Source organism: Salmo salar, chromosome ssa04, assembly GCF_905237065.1.
Source record: "Salmo salar chromosome ssa04, Ssal_v3.1, whole genome shotgun sequence".
Classification (NCBI taxonomy): Eukaryota; Metazoa; Chordata; class Actinopteri; order Salmoniformes; family Salmonidae; genus Salmo; species Salmo salar.
The window spans coordinates 6,247,548-6,270,938 of record NC_059445.1 but is presented as its reverse complement, the minus strand read 5'-3'; the positions used below and the strand labels follow the sequence as shown (position 1 = coordinate 6,270,938).

The 23,391-nt window shown below is 44.4% G+C and overlaps 1 protein-coding gene across 9 annotated transcripts in view; it reads left to right on the top strand.

Annotated features, from left to right (window-relative positions):
- The window catches only part of LOC106591609 (prostaglandin reductase 1), a 123,073-nt gene extending 100,435 nt beyond the window's left edge, over positions 1 to 22,638 (top strand). For all 9 annotated transcript variants that reach the window (XM_045716373.1, XM_045716370.1, XM_045716371.1 and 6 more), the window contains one exon: positions 22,210 to 22,638. In XM_045716373.1, the coding sequence (XP_045572329.1) occupies positions 22,210 to 22,323 (114 nt within the window). In that variant the 3' untranslated portion in view covers positions 22,324 to 22,638. The remainder of the gene's footprint in view (positions 1 to 22,209) is intronic.
- The last annotated feature ends 753 nt before the right edge of the window (positions 22,639 to 23,391 follow it).

Below are 23,391 nucleotides of genomic sequence, written 5' to 3'. Positions count from 1 at the left end.
CAATCCTCTATTATCCCCAACTGCCCAACTCCAGTCCTCCAGTATCCCCAACAGCCCAACTCCAGTCCTCTACTATCCCCAACAGTCCAACTCCAGTATCCCCAACAGCCCAACTCCAGTCCTCTAGTATTCACAACAGCCCAACTCCAGTCCTCCAGTATCCCCAACAGCTACACTCCAGTCCTCTAGAATTCACAACAGCCCAACTCCAGTCCTCTAGTATTCACAACAGCCCAACTCCAGTCTTCTAGTTTTCACAACAGCCCAACTCCAGTCCTCCAGTATCCTCAACAGCCCAACTCCAGTCCTCCAGTATCCCCAACAGCCCAACTCCAGTCCTCTAGTTTTCACAACAGCCCAACTCCAATCCTCTATTATCCCCAACTGCCCAACTCCAGTCCTCCAGTATCCCCAACAGCCCAACTCCAGTCATCCAGTACCCTCAACAGCCCAACTCCAGTACTCCAGTATCCCCAACAGCCCAACTCCAGTCCTCCAGTATCCCAAACAGCCCAACTCCAGTCCTCCAGTATCCCCAGCAGCCCAACTCCAGTCCTCTAGTTTTCACAACAGCCCAACTCCAGTCCTCCAGTATCCCCAACAGCCCAACTCCAGTCCTCTAGTTTTCACAACAGCCCAACTCCAATCCTCCATTGTCCCCTACAGCCCATCTCATCCAGTACCCCCAACAGCCCAACTCCAGTCCTCTAGTACCCCCAACAGCCCAACTCCAGTCCCACAGCACCCTCAACAGCCCAACTCCAGTCCTCCATTGTCCCCTACAGCCCAACTCATCCAGTACCCTCAACAGCCCAACTCCAGTCCTCCATTGTCCCCTACAGCCCAACTCATCCAGTACCCCCAACAGCCCAACTCCAGTCCTCCAGTACCCCCAACAGCCCAACTCCAGTCCTCTAGTACACGCAACAGCCCAACTCCAGTCCTCCAGTACCCCCAACAGCCCAACTCCAGTCCTCCAGTACCCCCAACAGCCCAACTCCAGTCCTCCAGTACCCCCAACAGCCCAACTCCAGTCCTCCAGTACCCCCAGCAGCCCTCCTCCAGTCCTCCAGTAACCCCAACAGCCCAACTCCAGTCCTCCAGTACCCCCAACAGCCCAAGTTTAGTCCTCCAGTACCCTCAACATCCCAACTCCAGTCCTCCAGTATCCCCAACAGCACAACTAAAGTCCTCCGATATCCCCAACAGCCCAACTCCAGTCCTCTAGTATCCCCAACAGCCCAACTCCACTCCTCTACTATCCCCAACAGCCCAACTCCAGTATCCCCATCAGCTCAACTAAAGTCCTCTAGTATTCACAACAGCCCAACTCCAGTCCTCTAGTTTTCACAACAGCCCAACTCCAGTCCTCCAGTATCCCCAACAGCCCAACTACAGTCCTCCAGTATCCCCAACAGCCCAACTCCAGTCCTCTAGTATTCACAACAGCCCAACTCCAGTCCTCCAGTATCCCCAACAGCTCAACTCCAGTCCTCTAGTATTCACAACAGCCCAACTCCAGTCCTCCAGTATCCCCAACAGCCCAACTCCAGTCCTCTATTCAACAGCCCAACTCCAATCCTCTATTATCCCCAACTGCCCAACTCCAGTCCTCCAGTATCCCCAACAGCCCAACTACAGTCATCCAGTACCCTCAACAGCCCAACTCCAGTCCTCCTGTACCCCCAACAGCCCAACTCCAGTCCTCCTGTACCCCCAACAGCCCAACTCCAGTCCTCCTGTACCCCAAACAGCCCAACTCCAGTCCTCCTGTACCCCCAACAGCCCAACTCCAGTCCTCCAGTATCCCCAACAGCCCAACTCCAGTCCTCCAGTACCCTCAACAGCCCAACTCCAGTCCTCCTGTACCCCCAACAGCCCAACTCCAGTCCTCCAGTACCCCCAACAGCCCAACTCCAGTCCTCCAGTACCCCCAACAGCCCAACTCCAGTCCTCCAGTACCCCCAACAGCCCAACTCCAGTCCTCCTGTACCCCCAACAGCCCAACTGAAGTCCTCCGATATCCCCAACAGCCCAACTCCAGTCCTCTAGTATCCCCAACAGCCCAACTCCAGTATCCCCAACAGCTCAACTCCAGTCCTCTAGTATCCCCAACAGCCAAACTCCACTCCTCTACTATCCCCAACAGCCCAACTCCAGTATCCCCAACAGCTCAATTAAAGTCCTCTAGTATTCACAACAGCCCAACTCCAGTCCTCTAGTTTCACAACAGCCCAATTCCAGTCCTCCAGTATCCCCAACAGCCCAACTCCAGTCCTCCAGTATCCCGAACAGCCCAACTCCAGTCCTCTAGTTTTCACAACAGCCCAACTCCAGTCCTCCAGTATCCCCAACAGCCCAACTCCAGTCCTCTAGTTTTCACAACAGCCTAACTCCAATCCTCTATTATCCCCAACTGCCCAACTCCAGTCCTCCTGTACTCCCAACAGCCCAACTCCAGTCCTCCTGTACCCCCAACAGCCCAACTCCAGTCCTCCAGTCCTCCTTTACCCCCAACAGCCCAACTCCAGTCCTCCTATACCCCCAATAGCCCAACTCCAGTCCTCCAGTACCCTCAACAGCCCAACTCCAGTCCTCCTGTACCCCCAACAGCCCAACTCCAGTCCTCCAGTACCCCAAGAGCCCAACTCCAGTCCTCCAGGACCCCCAACAGCCCAACTCCAGTCCTCCAGTACCCCCAACAGCCCAACTCCAGTCCTCCAGTACCCCCAACACCCCAACTCCAGTCCTCCAGTACCCCCAACAGCCCTCCTCCAGTCCTCCAGTACCCCCAACAGCCCAACTCTAGTCCTCCAGTACCCTCAACAGCCCAACTCCAGTCCTCCTGTAACCCCAACAGCCCAACTCCAGTCCTCCTGTACCCCCAACAGTACATCTAGGAGCAGTAGCTGTGTGGGCTTCTCTGCCCTCATCACAGTGGACTACCACCTGAATATCTTCATTACTGTGATACTGGCAAGGAAACTGGTGCGGACCATAGTGTTAGAGGTACTACCCCTTCTATCTATCTCTATCACTCTCTCTCTCTATCGCTAGGAGTCAGGAGACGGGTTATTAAAATATAAATGACAAAAAAGCTAGTACATTATTGGCAGTTACTACATTATGGACTACACATTAATGATAAGATTGTCCACTCCTGGTTTAAGTCTGTCCAGTCTTCAGTCTTTTACATGTTGTTTAAATTGCAGTATTCTTCTGTAATTGTTTTGAAATTTCACGTTCCTCTCTCTCCACCCCTTTCTATCTCCTCTCTCCTCCATCTCTCGTCTATCTCCCCTCTCCTCCATCTCTCGTCTATCTCCCCTCTCCTCCATCTCTCGTCTATCTCCCCTCTCCTCCATCTCTCTTCTATCTCCTCTCTCCTCCATCTCTCGTCTATCTCCCCTCTCCTCCATCTCTCGTCTATCTCCCCTCTCCTCCATCTCTCTTCTATCTCCTCTCTCCTCCATCTCTCATCTATCTCCCCTCTCCATCTCTCTTCTATCTCCCCTCTCCTCCATCTCCTGTCCCCAGGGGGAGTAGTTTTGTTCTGGCTGATGAGAAGGGCCTTACAAAGACCATCCAGACCATCTCCTTCCTCAACCTGTTCTTCCCTCTGGTGGTACCCCTGTCCACGTCTGGGCCCCTCAGATGAACATGGTGGTGTATGTTGGAGACCGCAGCAGGGGCATGGTACATCCACTACATGGCAGAGTGAGATCCACGTCTGGGCCCCTCAGATGAACATGGTGGTGTATGTTGGAGACAGCAGCAGGGGCATGGTACATCCACCACATGGCAGAGTGAGATCCACGTCTGGGCCCCTCAGATGAACATGGTGGTGTATGTTGGAGACAGCAGCAGGGGCATAGTACGACCAGGACACAACCTATTTGTTCGCTACATTTAATTCCCTTTAGTATGCAAATATTCCACATAAAAATTGAAGGAGCATATCAGTTTACTATGATTCAGTTTATTTTGAGGGCAAACACTCCACCAGTGATGTAGTTTGTTATGATGTCAGAGCAGAAATGTAATGATGACTCTGAATTAAGTGATGAAAACATGTGTGTTGTCTCTGGCAGCTCCTGAAGTACTGTCTCAGTAACCCTACACCAAGGCAGTGGACAGCTGGTCCAGAGTCATCTCCTACATTCTGGAAGTATGAGGGATGGACTTGTTCTTTCATGTTAGCTCCAGTGTTTCTCCTAGCATTGCTAAGAGGACGGCCTGTTCTCTGCAGACTTATTGTGGCTTATATATCCTTCATCTTTCCACTGAGGTAAATACTGATCTAACATAATTGGACAGGGTCAAAGCAAGGTGTCCATTTTATGGCTTACACCAGTAAACGCTTGTCAGATCAGTGATTTACATCAAAGGCGAAAGATAGGATTCATTTTAAACAAAATAATTCAAACATGTCACATCCCACACGATGCCTCTGTAGTCTTGCCCCCGCCACAGTTTGTGTGGATACCCTCCGCTCCACGACGAGAATGATGCAATGCCAACGCTCTGAGTAGATTCTGAAGGCTGAATACAAGTTTGACTCTCCTTATTGATATCTCCGACTCAGGTACGGCAGTCCTCCACTCTCAGATGAGAGAGACATGAATCCTGTCCAGTTCAGTATGTATTACATTACGTTGTCAGTGGTTTCGTATTATTGGAAATTGCTCCCTGGGATTGGTGTTGTTTTAAGCGTGTACCAAATTGTCAGTGTGTGTGGGATTAGCCATAATACACTGACTGACCGAGGGACAATCACTGACAGAGTCACTGTGTGTGAGATCATTACTGAGAGAGTACCAGGAGTCGTGGTACACAGAGTACTTAGAGAGACCTGCATGACTGGTTGGAAGTCAGGCCAACGCCAGACTGGAGTCTGGACAGGGATTTTACTGCAGTCAAGCGCCTTGTTGGTGCCTGGGTTGAAGCAATAGTTTACCTCTCCTTTGGCTACCTTTTGTTATATAGAGCTATACGTCATTGAGTGATTTGTAAAAACAAATGCTCTTAATATTTGTATGTTGGAAATATGATTTCTAATATGAGTTGTGTGTCACTGTGCTGTTTTCAGTTTAAGACTATATAGTCCACCACCTGATTGACAGGGACCCAAGGACACACCACGTGACCAGGCTCTTCAGCACTCCTGGTACAGTAGAGTGCACACACCTTCTTGCACCTGTTGTTGTGCCCCCCAACAGAGCCTGGTCCTCATATCTCTCTCCCTCAGGCTTGCTGGAGACACAGCCCTGGATAAGAACATCCATTTACCTGCAGGGCCGTTCCTCAGAGAACTAAAGCTAGGTCTCAATTAAACCACAGAGGTCTTAGTTAACCTGGTTTTACTCCTTGATGTTTTAAACCACATTCTAACCTGAAGGGGCAATACAATTCTGTTGATAAATAATATTTTTGGGGAGAGTTTCAGCCTGCCTTTGAACTGGTCAAAACTTAATCCATGAATGTTGAAGAACATGAAGGATTAAATGACCTCAACCCTCATTCTTAAGAGCAGGGAGTAGATGTGTGGGAATACAAAGCCAAATGTATGTGTGGATGTTTTTCACCTTGTAGATACAACCAGCCTTACCCTTTGGACCACCCTTCCATGGATGTTTTCTTCATTCATATTGGAGTTGTTTTTCCAAGCGATTGTGTGGTACAGAGTGAACTTGAATGAAAGAATGTAAATAATCATCCAATAGTCTCATCCTTACATCAGTCACTCTCATGATAAGGTCACGTTCAATTGTTGATACTTTTGGTAACCTATTGCACATACCAACAACACTGACAAAGAAATACTTAGACTTAAAATGTTAACAATCTGATGGCCTTAAGATAGAAGCTGCTTTTCAGTCTCTGTGTCCCAGCTTTGATGCACCTTTACTGACCTCGCCTTCTGGATGTTAGCGGGGTGAACAGGCAGTGGCTCAGGTGGTTGTTGTCCTTGATGATCATTTTTGCCTTCCTGTGACATCGGGTGTTGTAGGTGGCCTGGAGGGCAGGTAGTTTGCCCCTGGTGATGCGTTGTGCAGACCTCACCACCCTCTAGATAGCCGGTTGTGGGCGGTGAAGTTGCCGTACCAGGTGGTGATACAGCCCGGCGAGATGCCCTCAATTGTGCACCTGTAAAAGTTAGTGAGGGTTTTGGGTGACAAGCCATATCTTTTCAGCCTCCTGAGGTTGAAGAGGCACTAGGGCGCCTTCTTCACCACACTGTCTGTGTGCGTGGACCCATTCAGTTTGTCAGTGATATGTACACAGAGGAACTTAAAACTCGTACATACATGTGGAAGCTTATGCTCATGGGGAAAGTAATACTTTCCACATGAATGACCGCTCATTCAGAAAAGAAATGCAACATATATTTACGATTGTATGTCTTTGTCGTCTCTCTGTTGAAACCGATCCGTCTATGGGAAGTGGTTCGATGTAAGTCAATGCTTGTGAAATTCTCTGGTTGTCCATCAGAGGTCACAATGTCCTTTGTAGTGGTAGTAGGCGTCTTCGTCTCAGAGTGTTTGTTAGACTGGATCCTTCAGGTGTTCCACACACGTGGTCTTTGGTCGAGTTTACTAGACTAACAGTACTTAAACAGCTGCAGACTGAATGTTCCGGTGTAGTCTTTATCTTCTTCACTCGAGAGTTTCAGAGGGTCTTACCATTTTCAGGTGTTGTAGTTTTAAACCATTTGTCATGTATTCAGCTTGCACTGCATGTAGACTGGTCTAGTAGTTCTAACCATTTCAACGTGTGGATTGTCCTCACGTTGTCAGGTCTGATATGTTAATTCTTCAGCGAGTCCTTTTAAGCACTCTGTAAAAAGGGGTGAACTCTGACCTTATTCGGGGCCTGGCCACTGACTGACAAAAGTTTTGCAAGAAAAACTATTCTCATTTAGAAGGCAAAAATCATATTGCTATCTTTTCACAAATAGTTTCATATTTAATCATATACGTTTTACAACCTTTAGATGTAAATCTGATATCTACATTGTGAAAGCTCTTAAAGATACAGTTATTTATTTATACCATCCTTAATGATACCACAAAATACTAAATGATATTGCATGATTATTGTTTGGATCCCCATCGACCATTCCAGACATTTGGATTCCAAAACTAATGTACAATCTTTTGATGTTAGAATTTTAGGCCAGAATCTCTCTCTACACACAAATGATTTTTTACTCAATACTGCAGAGCAGAAGGAAGAATTTCTGCTAGGTATTTACAATCCGGTTGTTAAGTCATAAAACTTTGGTGGGAGAGAGAGAGAGGGGGGGGGTGTCTGGCTATCTGTCAGCCCTGTGCCGAGCTAATCTGGTGCCAATGATGCTCACCAAAGACAGAGAGTCATGACACTGGCAATCACACAATTTAATTTGCATCTACTACGCGGGATTGAAACAGGATTCCCACCAAAAAACGACAAAAAAAAATATAAAATTAAACAAACAAACTTTTCTGTAAAAAAAACTAAAACAGATCGGATCCCTACACAGGCTCAAGGGGAACCTGGGAGGGCGGGTCTTCCGGTGCCAGTACCCCTTGCAAGTCTTCCGATGTAAAATCCTTGAGTCCCAAAAACTTTTCTGCTGCAGCCACAATAATGTCTAGTTTCTTCGACCTCTTTAAGACTTGTGCTGTACAGTTTAGAACTGTGGCAATGAACAAAACCCACCTTTTTAAATGTAATTTTAGCTTCCAAATGAGAGAATTGGGTTTTCATAAGGAAAGTGCCCTGCTTGATCAGTGGCCCACCCCTGTGAAGAGACAGGGGTTATAAACAATGAAACACATCCTTCCCCCTCTCCACTATATAAGCCTTTGACGAAAAGATAACCAGATGTTCCAGTACGTGAGGTCTGCAGCCTCTACGTTAGAAGGACACACGTCAAGTACAGAACTAAGCCAACCTCGGCGTGAGCTTTGGTGGCGAATGGTATGAACTTGGAGCTTATTCACTACAGAAGTGATACTTCCTAGCCGTTGAGTTAGCAGCGGCCGCAGTAGACGTGGGCTAAGAAAGGACGGACGACGGATCCAGTCTAACAACGAACAGACGAAGATACCACCACGTATCCAATTTACCACCAGAGACATTCTTCCGAGGACAGGAAGATCTGTTGGCCAACCCGGCCAGCATGTACGACCAATCTACCGAAGCGCAGCTCAGAGTAAATATTTATTGCATTTTCCTTTTCCAAATGGGCGGTAATTTAGAATGCATAAGATAATGTATTTACGATAGCATAGCTGCTGTTTCTCTGTTCCTAAATCTTCCCGCTCTTTCATTCAAGCCCAACCCCCTTTCCTTTGTGTAACAAGCCATCATACAGGTTCCATCCACCAGGGATGTTTTCTGTATGACATCATTTGTATTCTGTGTATTTGTAATTCTGTGTGATTAGTTTAGGTATTTAGTAAATAAATAATTTAACCCAATTTTGTATTGCTGATTCAACTTGTTAGCCAGGGTTCGTGAAGATAGCCAAGAATTCACAACTTTCATTATGAGACTGAAAATAAGATAAGGGTTAATATTGACTGCTAACGATGTAAAATATTACTAAGTATTTTAAGAGTTTATTCGGAAGATAACGGCTCTATAAACGTTCTTCCGTGGTGCCCCGACTTTCTAGTTAATTACATTTACATGATTAGCTTAATCAGGTAATATTAATTACAGAGAAATAATTGTATAGGTTAGCATGTCATATTCCTTAATCCGGCATAGCCAAAGACACGACAGCTCTTACAGCGTATCTTCCATAACCAAGCTTCACATGCGTAGGTATTTGCTCTTTATCAAAAAACGACAGGACAGACAGACTTTCAAGGACACTAGCTACGACAATCGGGCTGCCTTTGTCATGCTTGTCCCGAATTGCGCGTTCATGTGAATGGGCAAATTGGAAGACACCATGTCAGTAGCGATTGGGTTACGTATGTCTTATATTGTGCTATTGTTCATTAAATGTTTAGCTGAGTGTAAAATGTATGCTCTGATGTTTGTAATGATATGATGAATTTTTGAGTTTGGTATGCTCTGATGGGAGGGGCTTCCCCTTACAAAACGAGTATCTTTCAATTCAAGGGAGGACCTTTTCATTGAGCTGTTGATGGGGCAGCACTGTTTAGCTGTCCCCATAAGGTATACGTTTGTGGCAGTACTGTTTTTCTTTCGGGATCACTATGTAAATAAACATCCATGCACAGAAATGCTTTTGCGGCTCTGCCATCATTTTATTTGGTAGAGTTTTAATTTAATATAGGCTTAAGTTTCAGTTAAGGTTTTTCAGTTTAGCCTTCTGTCTACTCTACGCAACAGAAGCCAAATAATTGTTGTGTAGCAGGAATAAACCAGTCATGTCATAAAATAATAAATGTCCTCCAATATGATTATGATTTAGGCCTATATAATACAAGTAAAATACATATATTAGGTGACATGCTGCTATGTGATCTTCTTAAAAACGGCAATGCAACTGTTTTATCATTAGGCCTAGGTTTTAATGCTTTATTATAATTTCCATGCATCAAATACCTACATTTTCCCCAAAATAACAATATTTGCTTGCAATACAGTTGATCAACCACTAGAAGTTATGCGTATGAATGGTCTGAGATGAGTGGAGATATGCACACTTTCCAGTCAAGTTCAAAATCAATTAATACCAACCTTTACAGAAAAACTGGTGCACTCAAGGTTTAGTCTTTTTTGTGCTGACGCACCTTTGATAAATGAGGCCCCTGGTGACTGAGAAACACAAACACACACCCTTTAAACCCCCTGTGCTCCTTTGAGACCCCTATTTCAAAGTCATTGAGATCTCTTCTTCTATAAGTTGTCTGGAGAGAGCAGTCTCCCACCCACAGTTATCTATAGTAAACATACTGTAGACCCCTATATCTGGAGCGAGCAATCTCCAACCCACAGTTATCTATAGTACACATACTGCAGACCCATATATCTGGAGAGAGCAGTCTCCAACCCACAATTATCTATAGTAAACATACTGTAGACCCCTACAGAAGGTTTGTCTTTTAAAAGTTGCGGCAGACTGCAGCACAGCTTGTGGGATGCCGCAGAATACTATGCCACGTAATTTAAGTGTCAGCCATTGTTGCCAGAATGACACAATTTACCACGATATGCCACCATCTACCACAAACGTTCGCAGCATAAACTCAAAACTTTTATAGGAAGAACCACTGTATATCTGGGGAGAGCAGAGTTTCCAACCCACAGTTATCTATAGTAAACATACTGCAGACCCCTATACAGTGGGGGAAAAAAGTATTTGATCCCCTGCTGATTTTGTACGTTTGCCCACTGACAAAGAAAGGATCTATAATTTTAATGGTAGGTTTATTTGAACAGTGAGAGACAGAATAACAACAAAAATATCCAGAAAAACGCATGTCAAAAATGTTATAAAATGATTTGTATTTTAATAAGGGAAATAAGTATTTGACCCCCTCTCAATCAGAACGATTTTTGGCTCCCAGGTGTCTTTTATACAGGTAACGAGCTGAGATTAGGAGCACACTCTTAACTTCTTAGGGCTAGGGGGCAGTATTTTCACGGCCGGATAAAAAAACTTACCCGATTTCAACTGGTTACTACTCTTTTCCAGGAACGAGAATATGCATATAATTGGTAGATTTGGATAGAAAACACTCTAAAGTTTATAAAACTGTTTGAATGGTGTCTGTGAGTATAACAGAACTCATATGGCAGGCCAAAACCTGAGAAAATTCCATACAGGAAGTGCCCTCTCTGACCATTTCTTGTGCTTCTGTGGCATCTCTGTCTAAAATACAGCATCTCTGCTGTAACGTGACAATTTCTAAGGCTCCCATAGGCTCTCTGAAGGCGCCAGAACGTGGAATGAGATCTCTGCTGTCTCTGGGCTAGGTACAGGAGCGCTGTTTGTGAGTGGTCAGGCTGGTTGCTCAGAGACAGGAGATGCGCGGCCCCGAGAAGTGGCCATGTTTTTCTTTCAGCCTTTGAACAAAAACAACGTCGCCCGGTTGGAATATTATCGCTATTTTACGAGAAAAATAGCATAAAAATTTATTTTAAACAGCGTTTGGCATGCTTCTAAGTACAGTAATGGAATATTTTTTATTTTTTTTGTCACGACATGCGTCCGCGCGTCACCCTTCGGATAGGGACCTGAGCGCACGAACAAAACGGAGGATATTTGAATATAACTATGGATTATTTGGAACCAAAACAACATTTGTTGTTGAAGTAGAAGTCCTGGGAGTGCATTCTGACGAAGAACAGCAAAGGTAATCCAATTTTTCTTATAGTAAATCTGAGGTTACTGAGCCTCGACGTTGGCGAGTGTCTGAATAGCTAGCCGTGATGGGCCGGGCTATCTACTCAGAATATTGCAAAATGTGCTTTTGCCGAAAAGCTATTTTAAAATCTGACACCGTGATTGCATAAAGGAGTTCTGTATCTATAATTCTTTAAATAATTGTTATGTATTTTGTAAACGTTTATCAAGAGTAATTTAGTAAATTCACCGGAAGTTTTCGGTGTGTATGCTAGTTCTGAACGTCACATGCTAATGTAAAAAGCTGTTTTTTGATATAAACATGAACTTGATTGAACAAAACATGCATGTATTGTATAACATAATGTCATAAAAGTGTCATCTGATGAAGATCAAAGGTTAGTGTTGCATTTAGCTGTGGTTTTGGTTTTTGTGACATATATGCTAGCTTGAAAAATGGCTGTGTGATTATTTCTGGCTGGGTACTCTCCTAACATAATCTAATGTTTTGCTTTCACTGTAAAGCCTTTTTGAAATCGGACAATGTGGTTAGATTAACGAGAGTCTTGTCTTTAGAATGGTGTAAAATAGTCATATGTTTGAGAAATTGAAGTTTTAGCATTTTTAAGGTTTTTGTATTTCGCGATTCCACTGGCTGTTGACTAGGTGGGACGATTTACCGAGAGAGGTTAAAGGGAGTGCTCCTAACTGCAGCTTGTTACCTGTAAAAAATACACCTGTCCACAGAAGCAATCAATCAATCAGATTCCAAATTCTTCACCATTGCCAAGACCAAAGAGCTCTCCAAGGATCATAATCTAATGTTTTGCTTTCGCTGTAAAGCCTTTTTGAAATCGGACAATGTGGTTAGATTAACGAGAGTCTTGTCTTTAGAATGGTGTAAAATAGTCATATGTTTGAGAAATTGAAGTTTTAGCATTTTTAAGGTTTTTGTATTTCGCGATTCCACTGGCTGTTGACTAGGTGGGACGATTTACCGAGAGAGGTTAAAGGGAGTGCTCCTAACTGCAGCTTGTTACCTGTAAAAAATACACCTGTCCACAGAAGCAATCAATCAATCAGATTCCAAATTCTTCACCATTGCCAAGACCAAAGAGCTCTCCAAGGATCATAATCTAATGTTTTGCTTTCGCTGTAAAGCCTTTTTGAAATCGGACAATGTGGTTAGATTAACGAGAGTCTTGTCTTTAGAATGGTGTAAAATAGTCATATGTTTGAGAAATTGAAGTTTTAGCATTTTTAAGGTTTTTGTATTTCGCGATTCCACTGGCTGTTGACTAGGTGGGACGATTTACCGAGAGAGGTTAAAGGGAGTGCTCCTAACTGCAGCTTGTTACCTGTAAAAAATACACCTGTCCACAGAAGCAATCAATCAATCAGATTCCAAATTCTTCACCATTGCCAAGACCAAAGAGCTCTCCAAGGATATCAGGGACAAGATTGTAGACCTACACAAAGATGGAATGTGCTACAAGACCATCGCCAAGCAGCTTGGTGAGAAGGTGACAACATTTGGTGCGATTATTCGCAAATGGAAGAAACACAAAAGAACTGTCAATTTCCCTCGGCCTGGGGCTCCATGCAAGATCTCACCTCGTGGAGTTGCAATGATCATGAGAACGGTGCGGAAACAGCCCAGAACTACACGGGAGGATCTGGTCAATGATCTCAAGGCAACTGGGACCATAGTCACCAAGAAAACAATTGGTAACAGTTGGCCGTGAAGGACGGAAATCCTGCAGCGCCCGCAAGGTCCCCCTGCTCAAGAATACATATACATGCCCGTCTGAAGTTTGCCAATGAACATCTGAATGACTCAGAGGACAACTAGTGAAAGCGTTGTGGTCAGATGAGACCAAAATGGAGCTCTTTGACATCAACTCAACTCGCCATGTTTGGAGGAGGAGGAATGCTGCCTATGACCCCAAGAACACCATCTCCACCGTCAAACATGGAGGTGGAAACATTATGCTTTGGGGGTGCTTTTCTGCTAAGGGGACAGGACAACTTCACCGCATCAAAGGGACGATGGACGGGGCCATGTACCGTCAAATCTTGGGTGAGAACCTCCTTCCCTCAGCCAGGGCATTGAAAATTGGTCGTGGATGGGTATTCCAGCATGACAATGACCCAAAACACACGGCCAAGGCAACAAAGGAGTGTCTCAAAAAGAAGCACATTAAGGTCCTGGAGTGGCCTAGCCAGTCTCCAGACCTTAATCCCATAGAAAATCTGTGGAGGGAGCTGAAGGTTCGAGTTGCCAAACGTCAGCCTCGAAACCTTAATGACTTGTAGAAGATCTGCAAAGAGGAGTGGGACAAAATCCCTCCTGAGATGTGTGCAAACCTGGTGGCCAACTACAAGAAACGTCTGACCTCTGTGATTGCCAACAAGAGTTTTGCCACCAAGTACTAAGTCATGTTTTGCAGAGGGGTCAAATACTATTTTCCCTCATTAAAATGCAAATCATTTTATAACATTTTTGACGTGCGTTTTTCTGGATTTTTTTGTTGTTATTCTGTCTCTCACTGTTCAAATAAACCTACTATTAAAATTATAGACTGATCATTTCTTTGTAAGTGGGCAAACGTACAAAATCAGCAGGGGATCAAATACTTTTTTCCCCCACTGTATGTGGAGAAAGCATAGTCCAACCCACAGTTTTCTATAGTTAACATACTGTAGACCCCTATATCTGGAGAGAGCACAGTCTCCCACCCACAGTTATCTATAGTAAACATACTGCAGACCCCTATATCTTCCATCTGGAGAGACCATGCAGAGTCATCTATTAAGGAGCCTTTTGGTCCTAGACTTGGCGCTCCGGTACCTCTTGCCGTGAGGTAGCAGAGAGAACAGTCTATGACTTGGGTGACAGGACTCTTTGACATTTATGTGGGCCTTCCTCTGACACCGCCTAGTATATAGGTCCTGGATGGTAGGAAGCTTGGCCCCAGTGATGTACTGGGCCGTACGCACTACCCTCTGTAGCACCTTACGGTCATTTTCCATACCAGGCGGTGACGCAACCGGTCAGGATGCTCTCGATGGTTCAGCTGTATAACTTTTTGAGGATCTGGGGACCCATGCCAAATCCTTTCAGTCTCCTGAGGGGGAAAATGTGTTTTCGTGCCCTCTTCACGATTGTCTTGGTGTCTTTGGACTGAGTTTATACTGTAGTGACCTTAACCCAACACCTAGCAACCTCATAACCTGATCTATACTGATTTTATACTGTAGTGGCCTTAACCCAACACCTAGAGACCTCATAACCTGGTCTATACTGAGTTTGTACTGTAGTGGCCTTAACCCAACACCTAGCAACATAGTCAAGAGTTTCATATCTCTTGGTGTAATGACTAAGGTGTTGTGTTGACAGTTGCTGGATGAGGGACAGCCCCCACATCCACTACAATACATTACATAATGGTATACAGTACATGTGTTCATCACTACTAATATAACACCTGGTAACTTCTACTGTATATTTAGTGCACTGGACTACATAATAATTTCTGATGTAATGTTGTCAGTTTAATTACAAATAAAAACTGCTTAAAACCTCACATGGATATCCAACACAACTCCATCAGATAGACTTAATAAAGAGTCAATCTGGGATTCAAACAGCAAAGCGACCAGTCACCCTGCCACTTGGACAATCCCAGACTTCTCTTTCTTTAACCATAGACCCATAACCACTACAACTAGTGTTCAACATGGACGTGCGTCTGGTTCTCACAGACCCCGTTGATTGTGCGTCTGGTTCTCACAGACCCCGTTGATTGTGCGTCTGGTTCTCACAGACCCAGTTGATTGTGCGTCTGGTTCTCACAGACCCAGTTGATTGTGCGTCTGGTTCTCACAGACCCAGTTGATTGTGCGTCTGGTTCTCACAGACCCAGTTGATTGTGCGTCTGGTTCTCACAGACCCAGTTGATTGTGCGTCTGGTTCTCACAGACCCAGTTGATTTTCATAATGCTCCCTCCATTGTTCCAGCTCATCAATGGATCTGATTACCTTTGGGTGACCATAACACAGTCCTCCATGCCAAATAAGTTATTTGGTTTGTTGTTCTTCCTACACCTGTAGTGAAAACAAAGAATCAGCTGTAAAAATCATTCAGTATAATAGAAAAAGAATGTATAAGCATTAATATTCATAAACAGTGTACATGCTGTTAATACTTTATTTTCTTATTTGTTAACATTAATGAAGCACTTCTAAACAAAACATCCTAAGCATTTCTAACATATTAATTTATAAACCATTTATAATGGCCTATTCATGAGAGTTGTTGTAAAGTGTAAGCATATCATGTGGTTGAACAACACACAGAACCAGGTGTTCCACTCTCTGGGTAGTAAGGGGCTCAGGCACTCCAGAATCTCCAACAGACCTGCATACAATCACCTACACAACAAACACACACAATAAAACCAGTCGTTCTAACCTCCAGCCCAGCTGAAGAGTAGGCTTGCTATGTGAATGCACATACAGTTGTAACCGTTCGAGAGGAGTGCCAATTGTGCAGTGATGGGTGGATTCTGATTGGCCAATGTCTAGTCCTGGTTGGTAGACCTCGGATTCCCCCGCCCCTCACACTTACACACGCGGGTCCCTCGAGGAGACCCCTCTTCCCCAGTCAGACTCACGTTATGGTCCCAGAACAACACTATTATGTCCCCTCTGATTGTTCGTAGTCAATAGCCAACGCTCATAGCAGAGCAGCGAATGCTGTGTGAAGACAGATTTAGACATTCCATATCATTTAACAGTATCATTTCACCTCACCTAATTTATTATAATTTACTAGTTTCTCGCAATTATTTATCCTGGGAAAAGGGAGTGGGTGTCACGCCTGCTCCCGCTCTCCCTCTCGAAGCGCCAGCCAGACTGCCTTCAGTATGGACACCTGTCACTATCGTTATGCACACCATCACGCCCAGCAGCGCATCACTGGACTCACCTGGACTCCTTTAATTTGTTGATTGCCCCTCCTATATCTGTCTGTTTCTTTGGTTAGATCCCTGTGTCAGCATTAATGTCGTTGTGTGTTCCTGTCCAGGCGCTGTCCCATCCCGTTGTTAATTAAACGTCCACTCCGTGTACCTGCTTCTCATCTCCAGCGTCATCCTTACAGTGGGTTTGGGCGGAAAATCCCGGTAACCCGGTTCCCGCCATTAACCCTACCCAGCACCACCAGGCAAAATGCTGATAGGTACAGTATCTGTATCGGCTGTGAATTACAGTAAAAGACGAAAGACAAGTGTAATATTTGCACATTGTTACAGTGCCTTAAAGTAAAGTATTCACACCCCTTGATTTGAACCACATTTGATCTGTAAGGGCCCTCAGTCAAGCAGTGAATTTCAAACGTAGATTCAACCTCAAAGACCAGAACACAAATATTTGAAAACATGCATCCTTTTTTCAAAAATGTGGCAATGCAATTAACATTTTGTTCTGAATACAAAGTGTTATGTTTGGAAAAATCCTTTACAACACATTACTGAGTACCACTCAATATGTTCAAGCAGTGGTGTCTCCATCATGTTATGGGTATGCTTGTAATTGTTAAGGACAGTGTGCGGTTAGACAGACAGAACCTCACCCAGAGAGCTGTACATGTCAGTGTGTGGTTAGACAGACAGAACCTCACCCAGAGAACTGTACATGTCAGTGTGTTAGACAGACAGAACCTCACCCAGAGAGCTGTACATGTCAGTGTGTTAGATAGATAGAACCTCACCCAGAGAGCTGTACATGTCAGTGTGGTTAGACAGACTGAATCTCACCCAGAGAGCTGTACATGTCAGTGTGGTTTGACAGACAGAACCTCACCCAGAGAGCTGTACATGTCAGTGTGTTAGACAGACAGAACCTCACCCAGAGAACTGTACATGTCAGTGTGGTTAGACAGACTGAATCTCACCCAGAGAGCTGTACATGTCAGTGTGGTTTGACAGACAGAACCTCACCCAGAGAGCTGTACATGTCAGTGTGGTTTGACAGACAGAACATCACCCAGAGAACTGTACATGTCAGTGTGGTTAGACAGACAGAACCTCACCCAGAGAGCTGTACATGTCAGTGTGCGGTTAGACAGACTGAATCTCACCCAGAGAACTGTACATGTCAGTGTGCGGTTAGACAGACAGAACCTCACCCAGAGAACTGTACATGTCAGTGTGGTTAGACAGACAGAACCTCACCCAGAGAACTGTACATGTCAGTGTGGTTAGACAGACAGAACCTCACCCAGAGAACTGTACATGTCAGTGTGTGGTTAGACAGACTGAATCTCACCCAGAGAACTGTACATGTCAGTGTGCGGTTAGACAGACTGAATCTCACCCAGAGAGCTGTACATGTCAGTGTGGTTAGACAGACTGAATCTCACCCAGAGAACTGTACATGTCAGTGTGGTTAGACAGACAGAACATCACCCAGAGAACTGTGCATGTCAGTGTGGTTAGACAGACAGAACCTCACCCAGGGAGCTGTACATGTCAGTGTGGTTAGACAGATAGAACCTCACCCAGAGAGCTGTACATGTCAGTGTGGTTAGACAGACAGAATCTCACCCAGAGAACTGTACATGTCAGTGTGGTTAGACAGACAGAATCTCACCCAGAGAGCTGTACATGTCAGTGTGTTAGACAGACAGAATCTCACCCAGAGAGCTGTACATGTCAGTGTGGTTAGACAGACTGAATCTCACCCAGAGAGCTGTACATGTCAGTGTGGTTAGACAGACTGAATCTCACCCAGAGAGCTGTACATGTCAGTGTGGTTAGACAGACAGAACCTCACCCAGAGAGCTGTACATGTCAGTGTGGTTAGACAGATAGAACGTCACCCAGAGAGCTGTACATGTCAGTGTGGTTAGACAGACTGAATCTCACCCAGAGAGCTGTACATGTCAGTGTGGTTAGACAGACTGAATCTCACCCAGAGAGCTGTACATGTCAGTGTGGTTAGACAGACTGAATCTCACCCAGAGAGCTGTACATGTCAGTGTGTGGTTAGACAGACAGAACCTCACCCAGAGAGCTGTACATGTCAGTGTGTTAGACAGACAGAACCTCACCCAGAGAGCTGTACATGTCAGTGTGTTAGACAGACAGAACCTCACCCAGAGAACTGTACATGTCAGTGTGGTTAGACAGACTGAATCTCACCCAGAGAGCTGTACATGTCAGTGTGTGGTTAGACAGACAGAACCTCACCCAGAGTGCTGTACATGTCAGTGTGGTTAGACAGACAGAACCTCACCCAGAGAGCTGTACATGTCAGTGTGGTTAGACAGACAGAACCTCACCCAGAGAGCTGTACATGTCAGTGTGTTAGACAGACAGAACCTCACCCAGAGAGCTGTACATGTCAGTGTGGTTAGACAGACAGAACCTCACCCAGAGAACTGTGCATGTCAGTGTGGTTAGACAGACAGAACCTCACCCAGAGAGCTGTACATGTCAGTGTGTTAGATAGATAGAACCTCACCCAGAGAGCTGTACATGTCAGTGTGGTTAGACAGACAGAACCTCACCCAGAGTGCTGTACATGTCAGTGTGTGGTTAAACAGACAGAACCTCACCCAGAGAGCTGTATATGTCAGTGTGGTTAGACAGACAGAACCTCACCCAGAGAGCTGTACATGTCAGTGTGTTAGATAGATAGAACCTCACCCAGAGAGCTGTACATGTCAGTGTGGTTAGACAGACAGAACCTCACTCAGAGAGCTGTACATGTCAGTGTGTTAGACAGACAGAACCTCACCCAGAGAGCTGTACATGTCAGTGTGGTTAGACAGATAGAACCTCACCCAGAGAGCAGACAAATTCTACGATTTGGGCAACTAGACCATAGAAAGAGAAATGCCATTCTAGTTCTGGTTAGACAGCTGAAGTTGTATTGTACTGTACACCCAACTGATGTTGATTTGTTAGGTCAACTGTAGCTACACTGTCTTTATAATCAATATTGTAACATGAACACATCCATTGGTTTTTAGTTGTTGTGTCTACACTCAAGCTGGGCGATAATTGTCCAATGTCCACATGTAGCCTACACCTGTAGGGATATTAGTTTTGGGACTTGTCTCCCGGACATAATGAGAGACAAGACGAGACAAAACTAGCCAGTTATAGAACATATGTGTTGTAGAACAGCTGAGCTGACTGAAGACCGTGGGAATTCAACTCGCAATAGTTGATATAGTTTCCACACACAGGTTGCTGGTGGCACCTTAATTGGGGAGAACAGGGTCATGGTAATGGCTGGAATGGAATCAATGGAATGGAATCGAACACATCAAACACGTTTTCCATGTGTTTGATACCATTCCATTAACTCCATTCCAGCCATTATTACGGGCCGTCCTCCCTTCAGCAGCCTCCACTATAAACATGTATTTACATGACGTTTTGTAACGTTGAAACTAAGTTGCAAGCTACTTTCGTAGAAAGGCATTGTAGAATTAGTGTCTTATGAAACACATTCCAGACACTGGCTATCTTGTCATAACTGATTTGACAGAAATATCAGCTAGCTAGGATAGCCAGTTGCAGCTATCACCAAGTTATGCTAGCTAGCTGCTGTCAGTTTGGCTAAACACAAGGTCAGTGCAGGCTTAAGCCTGGTTTTCAAAATCTGTAGGCAGCATTCTGCCTTCTCCCTACAGTTCTCCGGCAATAGTTTCACCCACGACTACCTGATGTGAACTACACTATTGACTCTGTGTTTTAACATTTAGAAACAACAATAATCAACAATAATCATCACTTGCATTTCATCAGCGAGAAAGAATTCTTTAAATAAAAAATATACACTTACTGTAGCAGTTTAGCACAGATTCATTCAGCTATGGGTGTCTCCATCTGACGAAAAAACACTTCCTGAGTTATGCTTACACACATGTGTTCAGAGCATGCTACATAGCACAGGTGGTTGCTTCTTGTCTTCTGTCTGTTTTCCGTAAACAAGTGCTGTAACATGGAGATGTTTCCGTCTGGGAACACAAACCCTAACCTTATCAAGGTGTGTATCAATGGTCCCCCCCATCTGATATGAAAGATAAGGTCCTTATGCTTCCAAAACTGTACCGCAAGCAATGCATGTTAATGTTCAGACCAAGTGTCAGGTATCTTAACAAAACTACCCCCTAAAGAAGACATCTTCGTCCAATGACTCTTGTGTAATATAATGGAACTGAGAGTCATGATCAAGGACTAGCTTTAGCCTACACATAGAACTGAGAGTCATGATCAAGGACTAGCTTTAGCCTACACATAGAACTGAGAGTCATGATCAAGGACTAGCTTTAGCCTACACATAGAACTGAGAGTCACGATCAAGGACTAGCTTTAGCCTACACATAGAACTGAGTCATGATCAAGGACTAGCTTTAGCCTACACATAGAACTGAGTCATGATCAAGGACCAGCTTTAGCCTACACATAGAACTGAGAGTCATGATCAAGGACCAGCTTTAGCCTACACATAGAACTGAGAGTCATGATCAAGGACTAGCTTTAGCCTACACATAGAACTGAGAGTCATGATCAAGGACTAGCTTTAGCCTACACATAGAACTGAGAGTCATGATCAAGGACTAGCTTTAGCCTACACATAGAACTGAGAGTCATGATCAAGGACTAGCATTAGCCTTACACATAGAACTGAGTCATGATCAAGGACTAGCTTTAGCCTACACATAGAACTGAGTCATGATCAAGGACTAGCTTTAGCCTACACATAGAACTGAGAGTCATGATCAAGGACTAGCTTTAGCCTACACATAGAACTGAGTCATGATCAAGGACCAGCTTTAGCCTACACATAGAACTGAGAGTCATGATCAAGGACCAGCTTTAGCCTACACATAGAACTGAGAGTCATGACCAAGGACTAGCTTTAGCCTACACATAGAACTGAGAGTCATGATCAAGGACCAGCTTTAGTCTACACATAGAACTGAGTCATGATCAAGGACTAGCTTTAGCCTACACATAGAACTGAGAGTCATGATCAAGGACTAGCTTTAGCCTACACATGGAACTGAGTCATGATCAAGGACTAGCTTTAGCCTACACATGGAACTGAGAGTCATGATCAAGGACTAGCTTTAGCCTACACATAGAACTGAGTCATGACCAAGGACTAGCTTTAGCCTACACATAGAACTGAATTAGCTGACCATCTTGAGATGGCGAGTCAGTCGGGAGGAGAGAAGTCCTCAAAACGTTGTTCTCTCCATAGCAAAGAAAGCTTAGCTTACCTCGCTGTACTTTCTACTGCACTTGTTTGTTGTGATTGAATGGCAGAAACACCCACGTCTAACCACACCCCCGACACAACTCTCATTTACCTTCAGTCATGGCCCCTAGTAGTTCTTATTGAGCATTGATGAAAAACAAAGCCAAATCAGGAAGTGCAATTGCCCTTTTAAAAAGGTCAGATTGAATAGATAGAAACTAGTCGTTCTCAGAAAGTTATAGCAGTACGAGAATTAACCACTAGATGGTGATCTTGGTATGTCATCTGTGGACATGTGACTAGACCAAGGGGGCGTTCAGCAGGATACAATGTTTAGGAACATTCAAATAGAAATATGCTATGCAGAACAAACATGCCTCTCTGACATGTAGAAAAGAAGAAATCATGTCCACTTTATTCATAGCATTTCTATCTGCAACTTTCAACCACGTTTTGCTACTGTTGTAAGATTTTCTACTTAGTAAGCCTCTAACATGCACCAAGCTAACAAACGTTATTACCATGAATTGCAGCTATTACACATGTTTTCCACTAACCAGCTAGTTATGTCTCAATGCAGCTTACACAAGCAAACTGATGTTTCCACTTGCAGCACATAACAGGAACTGGCCCAACCACAAGCCTGCGGGGGCCCCATCTCGTGATAACAGCAACAGTGTCTGGCATGCCCGACCCTGTGAAAACAGGAACACGCACACACACATAAGCCCTAGCTTATCCAAGGCACACACACCCTTATTTAGAGCTTTGATAGAAACTCAACATCATCAGAACATTGTGCAAGATCGCAGGAAGACGCATGAACAGATGGAGCCAATCGACGGTGACAACGCCTGGACCTGAGCCAACCAGAGGATCGGGACTTCAAGACTCAACCTACTTTTTGTGTTGTATAAAACATGTAAACAAACTGTTTTAGGGACTCTCTTCTGCTGGCTCCCTCAGAGCTACTGGAACGAGTCCGTGCACGCTGTACCAAATATCTTCACTCTGAATAAACTATCGCTTGTCATACAATTTAGCGCCTTGTCCGAATCAGTCCTTGAGCGACTCTCCCTTCTTCTCATTCCATTTACCAACACTACTGAACGTGGCCAGAGGCTCTTTCTCAATTGTCTAAAAATCAGTTTTCTCCTTGACTCCTCGCCTCCATATGCACTAGTTGGAAAAATTTTCACAGGTGAAAACAGTATGGCGGAAGGAAGCACATCATTAGGCTGGCTTAACTTTCACCTGGTCAATTCTTTCAAGGAGAGGGAAAAGTTTTAGACAACTGAGAAAGAGCCCAAGTGTATGAAGTGTATGAAGTTAGTGTTGTGTTGAATTAAGAAGGTAGTCCTTTATTCTATAGTTTAAAGTGCATCTTAATCTACCCTACATCCCCACCACCACCAATTGTTTTTCAGTCAGCTCATACTTTTCTTTTATACTGTATTTTTTGACTTCCTTGTTTTTTCTCTCCAAGGTCTATTGCCGCATTCAAGTCCTATCAGAATTTAGAGTTATCAGAGGAACGACTTGCCAACTTGGAGTAAGAACTTGGGAATGTTAGCAAACAATTTATAGTGTTCAAAAAACATAGTTATGTTTATTTTGATAAATCAAGTTTTGTTGTTGTATTTAACTGCAGAAGATGCTGCCATCAAAGTCATTTCTGTGGTAGCTGATGTCAGAGATCAGCATGTGGGGAAAGTCTGGGTCCAAAGATGATAACTGAGTTTACAACTTATGTTTAGGACCTGGAAGTTGTTATGAACTTATTTCAAATACATTG